The sequence below is a fragment of the Artemia franciscana genome, chromosome 10, assembly GCF_032884065.1.
Source record: "Artemia franciscana chromosome 10, ASM3288406v1, whole genome shotgun sequence".
Taxonomy (NCBI): domain Eukaryota; kingdom Metazoa; phylum Arthropoda; class Branchiopoda; order Anostraca; family Artemiidae; genus Artemia; species Artemia franciscana.
In genome coordinates this window covers 19,338,522-19,353,472 of record NC_088872.1, presented here as the reverse complement: position 1 = coordinate 19,353,472, position 14,951 = coordinate 19,338,522, and the positions used below count along the sequence as shown (strand labels likewise).

The 14,951-nt window shown below is 36.1% G+C and overlaps 1 protein-coding gene across 3 annotated transcripts in view; it reads left to right on the top strand.

Moving 5' to 3' along the window:
• Positions 1-14,951, top strand: part of LOC136031879 (zwei Ig domain protein zig-8-like) — a 189,786-nt gene that overhangs the window by 160,509 nt on the left and 14,326 nt on the right. For all 3 annotated transcript variants that reach the window (XM_065711822.1, XM_065711820.1, XM_065711821.1), the window contains exon 6: positions 12,253-12,511. In XM_065711822.1, coding sequence (XP_065567894.1) covers positions 12,253-12,511 — 259 coding nt within the window. The remainder of the gene's footprint in view (positions 1-12,252; positions 12,512-14,951) is intronic.

Below are 14,951 nucleotides of genomic sequence, written 5' to 3'. Positions count from 1 at the left end.
TAGTCTAAATATAACATATAAAGGCCTTTGAGGCTAAAGCTAATACCCAAGAGCCTAAAATCAAGAGTTTTAAGTTGTGTCCCGGGGGTATTTAAGGTTTTTATGGAAGGGATGGTTGTATCAACCCTATAGGAAGTTCATTTGGTTGAAAATTTGAAATTCTAGTTGCCTTTTAAGAGTCAAAAGTGATGTAGGGCAGCTACCCCCCTCCCGACTACCCCTCTTCGCAAACGAATCTCATTAAAATTGTAAGATAACGATTTCGTTCAAAATAGTCCAACGGACATATAATAACGTCTCTAAGGTTGACACAAACCCCTGGTGCTCTGGAGATAGGGTTGTAAGTCAAGTCCTGGGATATAAGGTTTCTATGGAATGGGTGGTCGCATAAACTTAAATTGGGGATTGTTTTATTTGAATTGGAAGTTATAGTATCCTTTCTAAGAGTCAAAACTGATTTAAGGACAACCAACCCCCCCCCCCCCCACACACACACACACTCTCATCATTTCCCCAAAGACATCCAATCAAAATTTTGAGATAGCAATTTTGTTTATTTTAGTTGAAAGGCCGAAAAATTATGTTTTTGAGGAAGACACCCACGTCCTTACAGCTCTTAGGGCAAAGGTTTTAAGTTTTGCCCCGGGGGCATAAAAGATTTTTATAGAAAAGATGTTCATATATACTTCATAGAGGTTCATTAGATTGGCAATATGAATTTCTAGTGCCCCTTTTAATAGTCAAAGCGATCAGAGTGGAGTTGCCCCACCCCCAACATGTCGTGTTTTCCCTAAATACATCAAATGAAAAAAATTAAGGAATTCATTTTATTCAAAGTAGTTCAAAGATCATATAACATGACTTTTGGGGTTGATACAAACCACCAGGGCCTTGGGGCGAGGGTTGAAAGTTATGCCACGGGGCATTTAAGGTTTTTATGGAAGGGATGATAGTTTAACTTTAGAAAGGGCTTTTTTGTTTGAAAATTGGAAGCTCCGTTTTTTTAAGCGTCACTTTTAAGTGTCAAAAGTGACGCAGGGTGTTTATCCTCCCCTGAAAATCCTTATTTTCATCAAACGCATCTCATTGTAATTATGAGATAGCGATTTTTGTTCAAAATAGTCCAAAGAACATATACTAGTACCACTAGGATTGACACAACCCCCTGCACCCTGGGGATAGGGTTTTAATTGTTGCGTTGTCATTTGATTTGAAATTGGAAGTTATAGTTCCCTTTTTAAGAGTGAATGTGATTTGAGAGCAACCAGCCAGGCCCTCCACGCTCATCATCTCCCTTAACACCTTCAATCATAATTTGGTGATAGTAATTTTGTTCATTCTTGTTGAAGACTCCGGAAATTATGTCTGTGAGGAAGATACCAGTTGTATCCCTTCAAGGAATAAAAGCGCCATGTACCCCCAGATGGGTCAATTGGTACAAGCACCATGTACTCCCGCCATTCCTACGACTACTTGGAGTTGCTAGTCCCTTGTATCCACCTAAAAAGTTCTAGGAGATTTAACATTTTCCAGAAACAAAATATGCCTATTTTCTCGACAAAACCATTCAATTGGTACAAGCACTGCCCTCCACATATGACAATATTACAATTTCTGGGCGATAAGGAAATTTCTTCCAATCCTTTTCGTCAGTGAAAAGGGAATGAAAGCAACAACAAAAAATTGAAAGCCCAAATTTGAAAGAATAATTCATCAGCAAAATCATCAAACTAGAGTGAAGTGAAAAAACGTAGTAAACATTTAAGCAACTGAGAAATGAAACGAAAAAAAGAGCAGAGAGAAAATGTTAAAAGGTCGTTTAAAGGGGGGACTAAATGAATTTTTCAATTTCTTGGCCTACGTGTAGTATTTAATTCTAAACTTGTAGGTTTTATGCTTCATTTTATCAGCATGGGATTTTTTTTTTTTTTTACTCCTGTTTCATTGATTTGCCTTTAAAGTAATTTAGGTGAAGTTAGATTTTCATGTTTTTAATCTTCCCATAGATTTTCTTTTGATATTTTCTTCTTTCTCTGTTTATCAAGGACGGGTTATTGAAAGTTCTTGCTGAAATATTCCTTATCCTCCCCCCCCCCCCCCCAAGAAAAGTCCAGTTTGGGAAAAATGGGAAAAAACAAAACAAAAAAGAACCAAAACAGCAGATAATTACATAATAAATATTGAAAATTACGAAAAAAATTATACGATTTTGATATTAAAAGAAGGGGGAGGGACGAGAGAAATCTCAAAACAACCATTAGAGGAACTAGCAAACAAGACTTAAGTTAAACGGAAAGAAAAGTAAATACTCGAACACCCGAAACGTGACAGATGCAACTCAAGGCGGAATTTGTTTTGCTTTTACTCTTAGTATTCTTTTTACCGTTTCTTCTTTCAGACAATTTTGGATTTGATTGTTATCGATTTCATGCAAAAATAAGAATACAGAACTTTGGCAAAAACTTAAACAGAAGGAAAATTTAAACTAAAAATGACAAAAGGCACCCAAATCCTATTTTGTAATACCAATAGTAAAGGAAGCGTAATCTGGTCTATAATATATGTTACCCATACTAAAAAAATTTACAACATGACTTTTAACTCCAATGTCACGTGCATCTCTCCCTTAATCTCTTTTTATGTGAGCAGATTGTACCTGAACAATTTTTGCCTTAAAAGGAAGTTGATGTATTTTCTTTATCAAATAGGAGAAAGATATTAGCGTGAAAGGTACTTTCGTGAAAGACTTCAAATTCTATAATGACCTTTAACAGTGTAAACATCATTTGATTGATTTTATCGGGCTTTCAATCGAAATAGGGAAAAGAAAAAGGCTGCAAGAAAACATTAGATTTAGATTCTAGCTGACATTTGGACTCATTGTCTGTAAATAAAAAAAAACGAAAAGGGCGTGATTTAAGTATATTAGTGTCTTAATCTCCTTAAATAAGTGGAGCAATGAGTCCGGGCTTAAAGGAACTGTTATGTCACTAAATGTTTTTCTTCTTAAGGTTCTCACAGGAAAATCAATGATGAAATTCAATTTTGGCAAAGCTTTCTCTCTTGTTGTAATAGTTTTACTGGCTTGATTCGAATTATTTAAAATGAAAGGAACTAAGCGAACATTAATTAATTCTACTTAATTATACTTTAAGGAAAATTAGTATTGACTGGATAAAGATAACTTTAACTGCTTCTTATGAAAATGAGAAAGTCAATAAATTTGACTTTTTATTAACACTTAAAAAAAGCTTTAAAAGTACTTTAAAATGGAAGTAAAGAGCAACATTGAAACTTCAAGCGAATAGAAATCATCCATGAGCGAGAGTGCCGATCCATTAACGCTCTGTCCTTTAATTTTTAGTTTGCCTTTGTCATTTGTGTTAGTTTGTCGTTTACTGCAAAAAATTTTATTTTTAAGAAATATAGGCAGTTGACACTAAAAAGCTTTTTATTTACTTATTATTTTTCAAACCATTTGAACTGAGCATTTTATTTCTTAAAGCAAAGTTTTGTTATTTTAAGCAAATATCTGCGGATAAGGGTGCTAAATTCAGAAAAATTTCTAAATTTCCCGAAAATCTCCGGGATACAGCTTTGGGTTTTTTAGTTGCTCGGACTGCAAATTAACCTCAAGTGGAGCTTCTATCTGTATCTTTCAGTTAATAGTTTATTTGATGATGCAGTAAACGTAGAGTTGAGCATAAGAAATGTAAGAAACGGGAAAATGTAAACAATAATTGTCAATAGAGGTAAAGATAAAGCTAAAGGATATATACAAGCCTTAGAAACATCACAAGAAAAGCAAAATATCCCGGAAATTCAATTCTTAGGCTAGATTAATGAATGCTAATCATTGAATTTTAGGTAAGGTTTAATATTCATCTATTTACTGGTGACATTTGATCTCTGGTATATAGAACTTGGAACATGCGATTGTTGGACCGAAAGTAATTATAACTATTACAGAGGTAATAAACATTCATCAAATTTTGAGTCGATAAAACGCTAAAGCATGATACCGATCTAGACATTTTCCTATGCTATAGCATTGGAGAGTATCCTTTCAATAAACCAGTTCGTGGTAATGAACTTTAAGAATAGAGCGAGTTCTGCCGGCAGGAGCCAAAACTCTAAAATTGGAATTTGAATATATGTATGAACAGAATCTATATGTTAGGCCAATGCATATTCTAAACATATAAATTCTATTAATCTAAATTTTTTCACTGAAAGCTATTAGATTAAGGAAAAATTTGTTTAATTTTGGAAAAAGGGACTAAACCTTCTCTAAAGAGAGTGCGATCCTAGTGTTACACCATAATAGGCATATATTCAGTATGTCCAAGAAATCTGCATGTTTATAATTTCTATATTCATAAACATGAAATTCGGCCTTGTCTGAACATGGTTTATACAAAATCGGCAATATTGTACGATACTTGAAATTGGGTGAAAAATTTTGATACCCAATCTAAGTAAAAACAAAAAGTGGATACGGTCACGGGGTTGTACCGATTTGCACAAACTTGTGTTAAGAAAATCCCAATTTTCGGTTTGTATTGGGACGAAATACTACCAAACATTTGAAATTTTGAGATGATTAATTGGCTTAGAACTTCCCTACATCATAGAACTTCCGTAGAACTTCCCTACATCATAGAACTTCCGTTGGCCTATTTATTTCTTTTCAGTTTTAGGGGGGTTATACTGTCATAATGTACCTCATTCGGTCAAAAAGAAACGTATAGTCCATTCAAAATAAAGAGTTATCGTATAAAAGGTGTGATTGCTAATGGTTATGCAATATTCAATAGTTGTAAACTCGCAGTAGTACGGCAGAGATGGGTCCGTACTTTACAACTGAGGCTCTATTTGCATATATCCTAAACCTCATTAGTAAATTACAATCTCATTAGCATATTACGCACGACACGCCTCATTAGCGTATTACAGACGATACATACTTAATATTCAGTAATCCCATGATAATTCTATGAATAAATTTTTTATCCGGGTTGAATGAAACCAGTTTACATTTTATAGCCTTTCCACACTAAGTAGGAAGCTTATAAAATAGGAAGCAACTAATTTCCTACTAAATAGGAAACCTAAACTTCCTACTAGCGGGCGCATAGGGGTTATCGTAGAATCTGAGGTAGGTTAACAGGGACTTTTCCAAAGTCTGAAACACCCACTCAGACTCACAGGCACAGGGAGAGAGAGAGAGAGAGATAGAGAGATAGAAAGAGCGAGGAGTTTATTATTAGATACAAGAAAATACAAAATACAATTCAAAATTGAATTGCAATACATGTATTCCCCTTCGAACGTCTACGCGGCCAGGGATACAAGGGGGATACAAAAAAACCTTAGAACATAGAGAACATACCTGAGGCCTGGAAGTCAAGTGCAGAGAAGACGACCACACATCATGAACAGAAAACAGGGGGCATCAACTCCACAGAGGAAAAAAAATTTATTATATTTTATTCTTTATTAAATGATCCTTAAGCAACCTTTTAAAAATCTGATCGAATAATAGGGGTAGGCGGAATGTAGATATCATTTGAAGAACGAAGGCTATATGGAGCTAAATCAGAAATAAACATAGGAGTTTTCCGAAGAAATTTGGAAGATTGCCGTGAAGCTGATGAAAGACAAAAGAAGCACAAGAAATAATGTAAATAGACCGTCGACTTAAAACCAAGGTTGGTGAGGAGCGGTTAGTGTCCATTACCAGACGCTGTGCTTTATTATACATGACAGAAAGCTACCACAGCGTAGATGGAAAAGTAGACATCCCTACAATGGGGCAATAAGAAACATATGACTGGACAAGACAGAAAAAAGAAGTTCCAGAATAGATCCAGGAAATGTGTGTCTAAGTTTTCGAATGAACCCAAACTCCGTGAGGCCTTAACCCTTATCATGTCTATATGGTGTCTGAATAAAGATTCTCATCGAGTAGGATATCAAGAAACTGGACCACCTGATTCTCTGGTCTGCACAAGGAGCCTTGTGATACCTGAAGATGTGTAAGCGGAGGGAAATCTATACCAATTCGAGAAAAAATAAGAAAATGTGACTTACCAACATTCAAGACTAAGTAATTTGCATTAAATCATGAAATAACTCTCTCAAATAATGCCACAAGATTAGACTTGATATCACATTCCGTCTTCCCAAGGGTCCCAAGAGTGGTATCATCAGCAAAAGCAACAAGAAAATCTTCGTTAGAAGTAGTATTGGAACAAAACCGAGCATCAGGATGACACAGCTTGCAGCATGCCTGAGCCCTGGTATTTTTACCGCCGAAATCAGACCATTAACATCAATCAGAAATAAAATGGGACCAAGAACAGATCCCTGAGGGACACCATAATGTACTTCAGAAGGGCTACGGAAAAGTGGATCAATTGAAATAAGCCTACCAGAAAGATGTGAAACAAACCAAGAAAAAGCGTTTGATCTTATACCAATATGCGATGGTTTACTAAGAGGAATCCGATGAGTAAAGGAATAAAAAGCCTTACAAACATCCAAAAATAAAGCTGTTGGGAAATGACCGGAATCTATTGCCAAATGAATGAAATTCGAGAAAGCTGCAAAAGCCTGCTCCGTAGAGTGACTCGCTTGGAATGCAACACAAGAGATACAGAGATACAAAGACAAGAAAATAGCCGCTCTTTTGAGTACAATAAACTCAGCTACTTAGTAAATCCCGAGTGTTTTAACTGATGACTGAATATAAAAATTAAATGAAAGCACTTTTGCATACAACGAATTCAGCTAGTAGATAAACTCTGAGTGTTTTTAGTTGCTGGCTGAGTACCAAAAAAATTAATAAAAGCACTTTTGACTACAACAAACTAAGCTACTTGGTAAATTCCGAGTCTTTTAATTGGTGACTGAGTATCAAAAAATTAATAAAAAGCACCTTTGCATACAACAAAATCAGCAAGTAAGTGAATTCAAAGTTCCTTAGTTGTTGACTGACTCAGAAAAAATTAATTAAACCACTTTTGACTAAAATAAGCTCAGTTAGTTGATAAATTCCGAGTGTATTTGCTGCTGGCTGAGAATCAAAAATTAATAACAGCAATTTGACTACAAAAACCTCAGCTACTTGGTTTTCAAGTCTTTTATTTGGTGATTGAGCATAAGAAAATTGATATAAAGCACTTCTGCATGAAACAAACTCAGCTAGTAGATAAACTCCAAGCGTCTTAGTTGCTGACTGAGCATAAAAAATTAAATAAAAGCACTTTTGCTTCCAAACAACTCATCTGGTAGGTAAATTCTGAGTGTCTTTGTTTCTGACTGAACATATAAATTTGATAAAAGCGCTTTTGACTACAATATACTGGGGGATTTAATAAATTCCGATTGTTTTAGTGGCTGGTAGAGTCGGAAATAATTAATAAAGACACTTTTGACTACAACAAACTAAGCTAGCTAGTAAATTCCGAGTTTTTTAGGTACCGAAAGCGTATCAAAAAATTAAACAATGGCACTTTTGAGTACAACTAACTTAGCTACTTGGTGAATTTTTAGTATTTTAATTGGTGACTCAGTATAAAAAATTAAATAAAAGCACTTTGACATACAACTAACCCAGCTAGTAGGTGAGTTTCTAAGTCTTCCTTGTATATAGAATAAAGACCTTTCAATGTAAAAAAAGAAAAGAAAGCAAGATTCGTAAACAAAAATAGATTTTGACGATAAAATATAGCTGGAAAAATCCAATTTCTACGAGTCAATATTGACTGGAGGGCAACATGCCATCCCCCATTCTTTTTTTATCCTTGGATTATAGAGTTTTCCAACCGTATACTTGGGAAATGACACTATGTTTTTTTTCAATTATCCGCAGTATCTCGGGAATGGCTCAAGCAGTCGCATTGACACTTCGAGGGTGTACTGAAGAGGGGGAACTAAGGTGGACTTTATTTTAGTTTGGAGAGGAGGGAGCAGAGATAAGTCGAGGGATTCTAGGTGTACCGTATCATCAAAATACCGTGTCAATGAAATCTCAGGAAAGAAAATTAGCTGCTTAAGTAATCAAGTTGAAACTTCGAGTGAATATTGGAGAGGGGTGAAGTGAATCTTGATCTTTTGACTTGAGGTGAAGGGCAGGAGTAATTGAAATACACCATGTATACCCAGATCATCGAAGTAGCATTTGTGCAATGCCTTGAAAGTGGCTTAGGGGATGCGATTGAAATCCTCAAATACTTCGGACGATGGGCAAGGGAAGTTAAAATTTTTGGCCAAGGAAGACTAAATGACTTTTAACTTTATTTCAGTCAAAAACAGCGATGTTGTGCTAATCTCTGTGATTTTTAGATCCTGCACCGTAGAGTAAAGAGAAATATCAGAAGGCAGTTTGTGTTGCCAGGTTGTCAAAATGGGGCAATCACAATGTCACAGGGACGTCTCGGTGTATTAGGTTTCATGAAAAGTTTCTTGGAGTACTGATGGAAGGTGAATCAACGCTGAATTCTGATTTGAAGAAAGGAATAAGGCAGAAATTCTTTGATTGAAGAAATAAATCAAAGACATTACGTGCATCTAGCCTATCAAAACGCTATATCCACAAAATCCCGGGAGCCCAAATGGGCCTTTGAAATGTAAAATTAAATGTTTTAGTGTCCGTTTTCAGAGGCAGAAGAGGTGTAGGTAGCAGGTCCCCTTCTTGTGCCCTTTTTATCCCACGTACCCCCTCCATCACCCCAAACACTTTCGATCAAAATGTTTATTTGTTCAGAATACTGACAAGATTCAACATATATGCCTCTAGGAATAACACGATGCCAACAATCACTGGAAGAAAGGTCGTAAACTTTCTGATGGTAGTTTGAAGGGTTAAGATATTTTAGAAAATACATTTTGGGACTGGAGAAGGGGATGCACCTTGGGTGAAAAAATCTTGACAAATGGCTGCTTTATTAGTAGAGGAACTCGGGCTTCATTCAGACACGGGTTGGTTCGGACACTGCCATTACAAAATCGAGTTTTAAACGAAAGGTTCTGTCAAAAATCAGGATCTGGTATTGACAAGTGCCCGACTTTGCAAAAAAGTTTCAAAAGCTTCCGAACACAGGTTTAAAAGATATTTGCTTTGAACCCCTTTTTAAACAATTTTTTTCCCACTAACATGTGCCAGTTTTTGCAGCCCTGTTGTTACTTGAGTATCTAGTTGAGTTTTGGCAGGTACTTAAACTTGTCAGGTCGCTAGCTACGGTTTGTCACAAATTGGACTCATCTTAATTATTCTTTCCTAGAAGGGATTTTTTTTTAGAAATAGACACTATGGGGTTGATTTGGTTGCCATAGTGAGGCTGGTTTGGGCGGCTTTTTGAAAGTGTCCGAAAGAACCCCTTTTGTCATATTAACCCCGGGAGGGGAGACCCATCTACAAAGAGAGATACAAAGGGTGTTTATAGCATCTTATACATTGCATCTGTGTCAACGATACAGGCTTTGCTATTGAGGTAAATATGGAGCAGTCCACATTTCTAACCTAGGAATTAAGTGAACATACCACTCGATATCCTTTTTTTATATTCTTTCCATGCTCTTTATGCTCTTTCATTTTTTTCATCTAGGGAAATCAAGGCACTATCTTCGATAGACTGGATGACTACATCTACGTTCTAAACCTCGAGGGGGGGGGGGCAGTATGACAAGGGTGCCAATAAGTGAAATCTCAAAGTGGGGGGCAATGTGACAGGGGTGCCAATAATTGACAAAATTGACAAATTTATTTTTTTCAGAGAGTGAAAAACAGAAAAAAATGAGAAAAAGGGCTTCAAAAATTTTTGTGGGGCCTATGGTCCCTCTCCCCCTGGATGTGCATGTATCGTTCACCTCATTCCCAGTTAACTTGTGGAATACAGTTTGAATTTATCTTTAAATGAAGTTAAGTATTCGCCTGGTGGATCTTCCTCTTGACCTAAGCAAGGATACAACCTCTGTTTGCGTCGATTTTTCTTAGAGAAGTTTCAGTTTTTATTTATCTATTGATCTGATATTATACATGTTAGTTTTCTTATACATATTATGAGAATTATCTTTCTCATAATACGGGAGATTTTCTGAGTCAGTTGGTTCAGCCTGAGCATGATTTGCAGTCACTGTTGGTTCAGATTCGCAGTCTTGGTTGGGGTATTCCTAGGCATGAGAATATCGGAATATTAGATATTACAGAATACTGAATAGAACTGTACCAGTTAAGAGAGGAGCCAGGCAAGGTGCGATTGCCTCACCGTGCTATTTCCATAACTAGGTTATCGAAGCGCAGGACCAGCGTGAGATGTCTTGCACCCTTTCTGGCCTCAAAATCTCCTTAGTCACTTATGCACATGACATTTTTAATATTAGCCGAAATTTGGACAGAATTTCTTAAACTTTCCATAAACTGTAAGCAGAATACTTAAAATCTTGTCTTGAACTTAACGCTGATAAGTCTGATGTAGTGGTTTTTAAATGGAAAAACCCACATTCTTACGAAATTCTACTACGGACAAAATCGTCCGGACAAATGTTCTGACCAAATCGTTTACCTCGGTATTCCCATTGGAAATACCACTTTTCACACTCGCCATCTCCTAACAAGAAGGTATCAAACGCCGTACATCAGCTTCATATGCTTTCATAGTTTGTGCTGAGCTTCGTTTCAAGTCGTTATCTGGCAACGCTGTACAATACCGTTGCTCCCCCCCCCTCCACATCATCTACATTGCACCATTCAGGAAGATTCTTACCAATGCAGATAAATTGAAAATCCACCCCCTTTCTTCCATATCGCAAAATACCTACTGAGATATCTAATTTTTGACACTCAATTTAAAGCTCATCAATTCTCTTCGCATAGCAGACCCTACTATAGCTGTTGTCAAATTTATGGAGAAACACAACCAAAGATTTCAAGACATGGTTGGAGCCAACTTCTTCAGCTTTAGTTAAGTTGTCATATATTGATGACATATTGATGTTATATTGATGTTATATTGATGTTTTATGATATATTGATGTATTTATTGGTTTATTGATGTATATATTTATGTTTTGCTCCTTTTTTTCGGTTTGTAGTGCTCCGTCATTTTCTTTTTGTATGAAGACCGCTATTCAATAAATGATAATAATGATAGTAATAATAATAATAATAATAATAGACTTCTACGTTTTCGAGACACTCTGAACAGTTATAAACCATAGGTGCTAGCCTGTAGAATAAACTTATAGGGATTTTTTTTGGTTGTCGTAATAACTTTGAGCTACCTTTATCGCACGCTAACCCATCTTTACAGTGATGCTTGTGGTCCACCACTTCGTGCAATAATAACATCATAATCCATTTCTTTAAATAAACAGGTAGTTACAATAAGATATAATACGACAAGATCCTACTATAAAAAATGAAAATCAATATTCATCTATATTCAAGTTTATAAGGATGGAGGGGGTTAATATGGCTTTAGCCCTACAAAAAATCGTTAAAATTTACAATAGAATCCAGTCCAAAATTTAAATAGTAAGCCAAAATTTTAGTGTTTAGCTTATAGTCTGGCTAATAGAAGGCTTAGGGAGCGGAGCATTGCCTTTAGTCCTGTTTGCGGAAATTTCTGTTTGTTTGAATTTGACTTGATCGTTCACTATAATTTTTCTACGTTTAGTATCTCATTTGTTCCTTTATTTCTGTTCTTTTTATGTTTTGATTACTATACGATTTTATTTCTGCTCGCCCTTGGTTTAGTTTCACTTTTATTTGGCAAAATTCTCTGGTGAAAACTTTTCCAAGATCCTTGCTAGTACCAACTAGCTGTATATATTGGTCATTAGATCCTTTGAGTAAATATCTTGTCTAACTTCTGCGTAAGGAAATGGAGAGTTTGGGGGTTGCAGTTGCCCTCTTTTATAAAATAATCTTTGTTCACTTCATTAAGTTTTGATTTTTCTAATCATTTCCTTTGGAAGATAAGGTGTTCTTTCTATTGAGTAAGGTGTAAAGGAAAAAAAAAACAAAGATGCATAACTTAGGTTGTAAGTGTAAGCATATATGGGCTGATCCTTCTCATTTGAACTATCTTTTGAATTATCTCATTTCCAAAATACCACACCCTTACAGGAGAGATCTCATGGAAGAAGTCAGATTCACATAATTGACGAATAAGAACTCACGTTTAACTTTAATATATGTTAATTATAAAAAACTACGTGAAGTTTTCATAAGGTCAACCGTTTCAGGTGGTAAATTGGGAGCGCCAGCAAGCTGGAGCTGATCCTTCGCATTTACACCAAGTTATTTATCAGTCGCGCCAGCACAGGGAAAGACATCATGGAGCTAGTCGGATTCGCATAGTTGACGACCCAGTACATAATCCAATATCGAAAGAAGCAGTAAGCCATCTTATTGTTCGAAAGTCCAAGCCATTCCATTCGGGACAGTATGCTTGCAGTCCTCCAGGGGCCGAAGGGGCCAGCACTATAGTTCATGTTATAGCTGGTAAGTTTAATAAGCGTTTCGCCCTTCAGGTGGAAAAAAAGACTCAAACCAATAGCAAAGGTAGTCAAAAGTAAAAAAAAAAACTGTTCAACTGAACTAAAAAGATTTCATTTTGGAAGGTTTCACGCTTGATCTCGGGGAGACTCAGCACCCGGAAATCTTCTTAATAGCTGGTCTATAATCCAAAAGTATACACATCATGCAATTTTCCCACAAGCTTCCAAAATGTTGTTCTATTGCATCAGAACGAAGACAAAATTTCCATACATAACTCTTTTAATGCAAAGGGTGTTTGATCCCTAATTGATTACTTGTTTAGTAATTACTAATAGTAACTATGTGAATTTTGTACTAGGTTGCAGCAAAAGCTGCACCCCAACGGTAGGAAATACCGTTGGGGTGCAATCAAATGGAGTGTAATACTAAAATCAAAATGTAATTTGTGTGCAATATCAGTAACAGTGGAATACGTAATGTAGCGGCCTAATTTGAGTTTCGATAAGAATCACTTTGTCGTTCATTTCATTTGACTTCCAAGGAAATCCACTGTCCATCATTTCATCTAACAAGTTAAAAAGAGGAGAGAGGAGGTTGATTTGTATAACTCTGATCTTAAGATAGATATAGAGAGAGACAGGGTAGAGAGAGAGAGAAAAATAGAGAGAAAAAGAGAGAAGAGAGAGAGAAAAAGTTCGGAGGTGCCTGTATTGGCCTAATTTTACTTTCAATAGCAATTGCTTCGTTATTTATTGCATTTGACTTCCAGTGGAATCTACCACTGCTACTACTACTAACAACTCACTGCAGCACCAAACCGCCTAAAGCTAATATATCTACACATGCTCCTCTTCCATCCGAATCTATCTAAAAACTTCCCGCATTACAACTTCCCAAGAAGTTTCTATTTCCCTTGAATCCTTTCCTATGATTTTCTCCCACGCCATTCGGGAACAAACTCCTTTTTGTTTGATTCTAGACGGTTGGCCCATACGAATAATTTTGAAAATATGTCATGCCTCAACCGCCGAATGTGTCCTAGCCGTCTCATTCTCTCTCTCATTATAGCCCTATAAAGGGGGATTGAACTATATTTTTCATCCAGCTTACTGTTTAAGATGTGGTCAGTCAGCCGAGTACCCAAAACAATTCATGAGGAGCTTCTCTGGAAATATCAAGCAAATCCTCCTCCGTTTTTCGGAGCGGCCACTCTTCAGCACTATACTTGACCACTGTCATCGTGGAATTAGTCCATGGAAAGGGAAATGGGAAAAGTCCACTGTCCGTTCGGAATTTGCAGTTTTTTTTATCTCATCTAGCAATGCAAAAAAAAGAACTTTAAAAGAAGATTGATCTGCGAAAATATAATCCTTACAATGATCTTGACTAGTGCGGTACATAATACGACAAGCAACTGATTTTTTTTAAGGAAGATAAAGAATGGAGTTCATTCAATCACTAAAACTGTGAAGTAATTGTATCAAAATTGTTACTAAACGATTAAGACATGAAGGTTTTTAGATTAAAGATTAAGACATCAAAGTAGAAATTTAGTGGGCTGAGGAGTCGAGTAAAACACAGAGAGAGAGTGAGAGCGACTGACAGAGAGCGAAAGAGAGAGAGCGAGAGAGAGAGAGGGGGAGGGGACGAGAGAGATTGGATGAAAGAGAAAGAGAGAGTAAAAGAGAGAAAGAAATAAAAAATCACAAAGAGAGAGTAGAAGAGAGACAGATGCAGGGGAGAGAAACTATCGAAAAGGCTTAAAAAAACTAAGATATAATCAGTAATAGTAGTATTGAAATCTACAATTCTTACCCCCTAAAGAAAAAACATTAATAGGAGGATAGAACAACAAGAGGAGAGAGAAAGAGAATGAAGAACAACAGAAGTTGTAAGCTAACCGTGTTATAAAAACCAGCTTATATTGCTTAAAAAAAGGAATGCGAAAAGGGAATTTTGAAAATATTGCTGAATCAGAACATAGAAAATACTTCGAAGAGTCATTGAAAAAGGTAAAAATGAAGCTTATATTTAATTTAGAAACAAAAGTGTGAGGATGAGAAGGGAATTGGGGTTAAAAAAGAAGAAGAAACATTGTTTGCAAGAGTGAACCAATTAAAAAAGAGGGGGATGTGCCCATTTGGATACAAAAAAGAAGTTTCATATTCGGGCCTTTTCTGAAGGGATGGAAGCCTGTATTTTAAAACTGTAAAGGGCGTGAGCCTTGAAAAGGGTTAAGAACTCTTGTGCCGATCCAACAGTTTTTGGAGATGAAAGAATCATATATTGGAGTATTTGAGTTCCTCCTCCCAAAAGCCTTATACTTTATTGTCATTTCATTGATTTTTCACATTTTTCACTTGATTCAACTTTTTTAGATTTTTCATTTTTAATATGCTGATTTTAAACAACAAAACTTTGTTTCTCTTTTTTTTTTACAAGA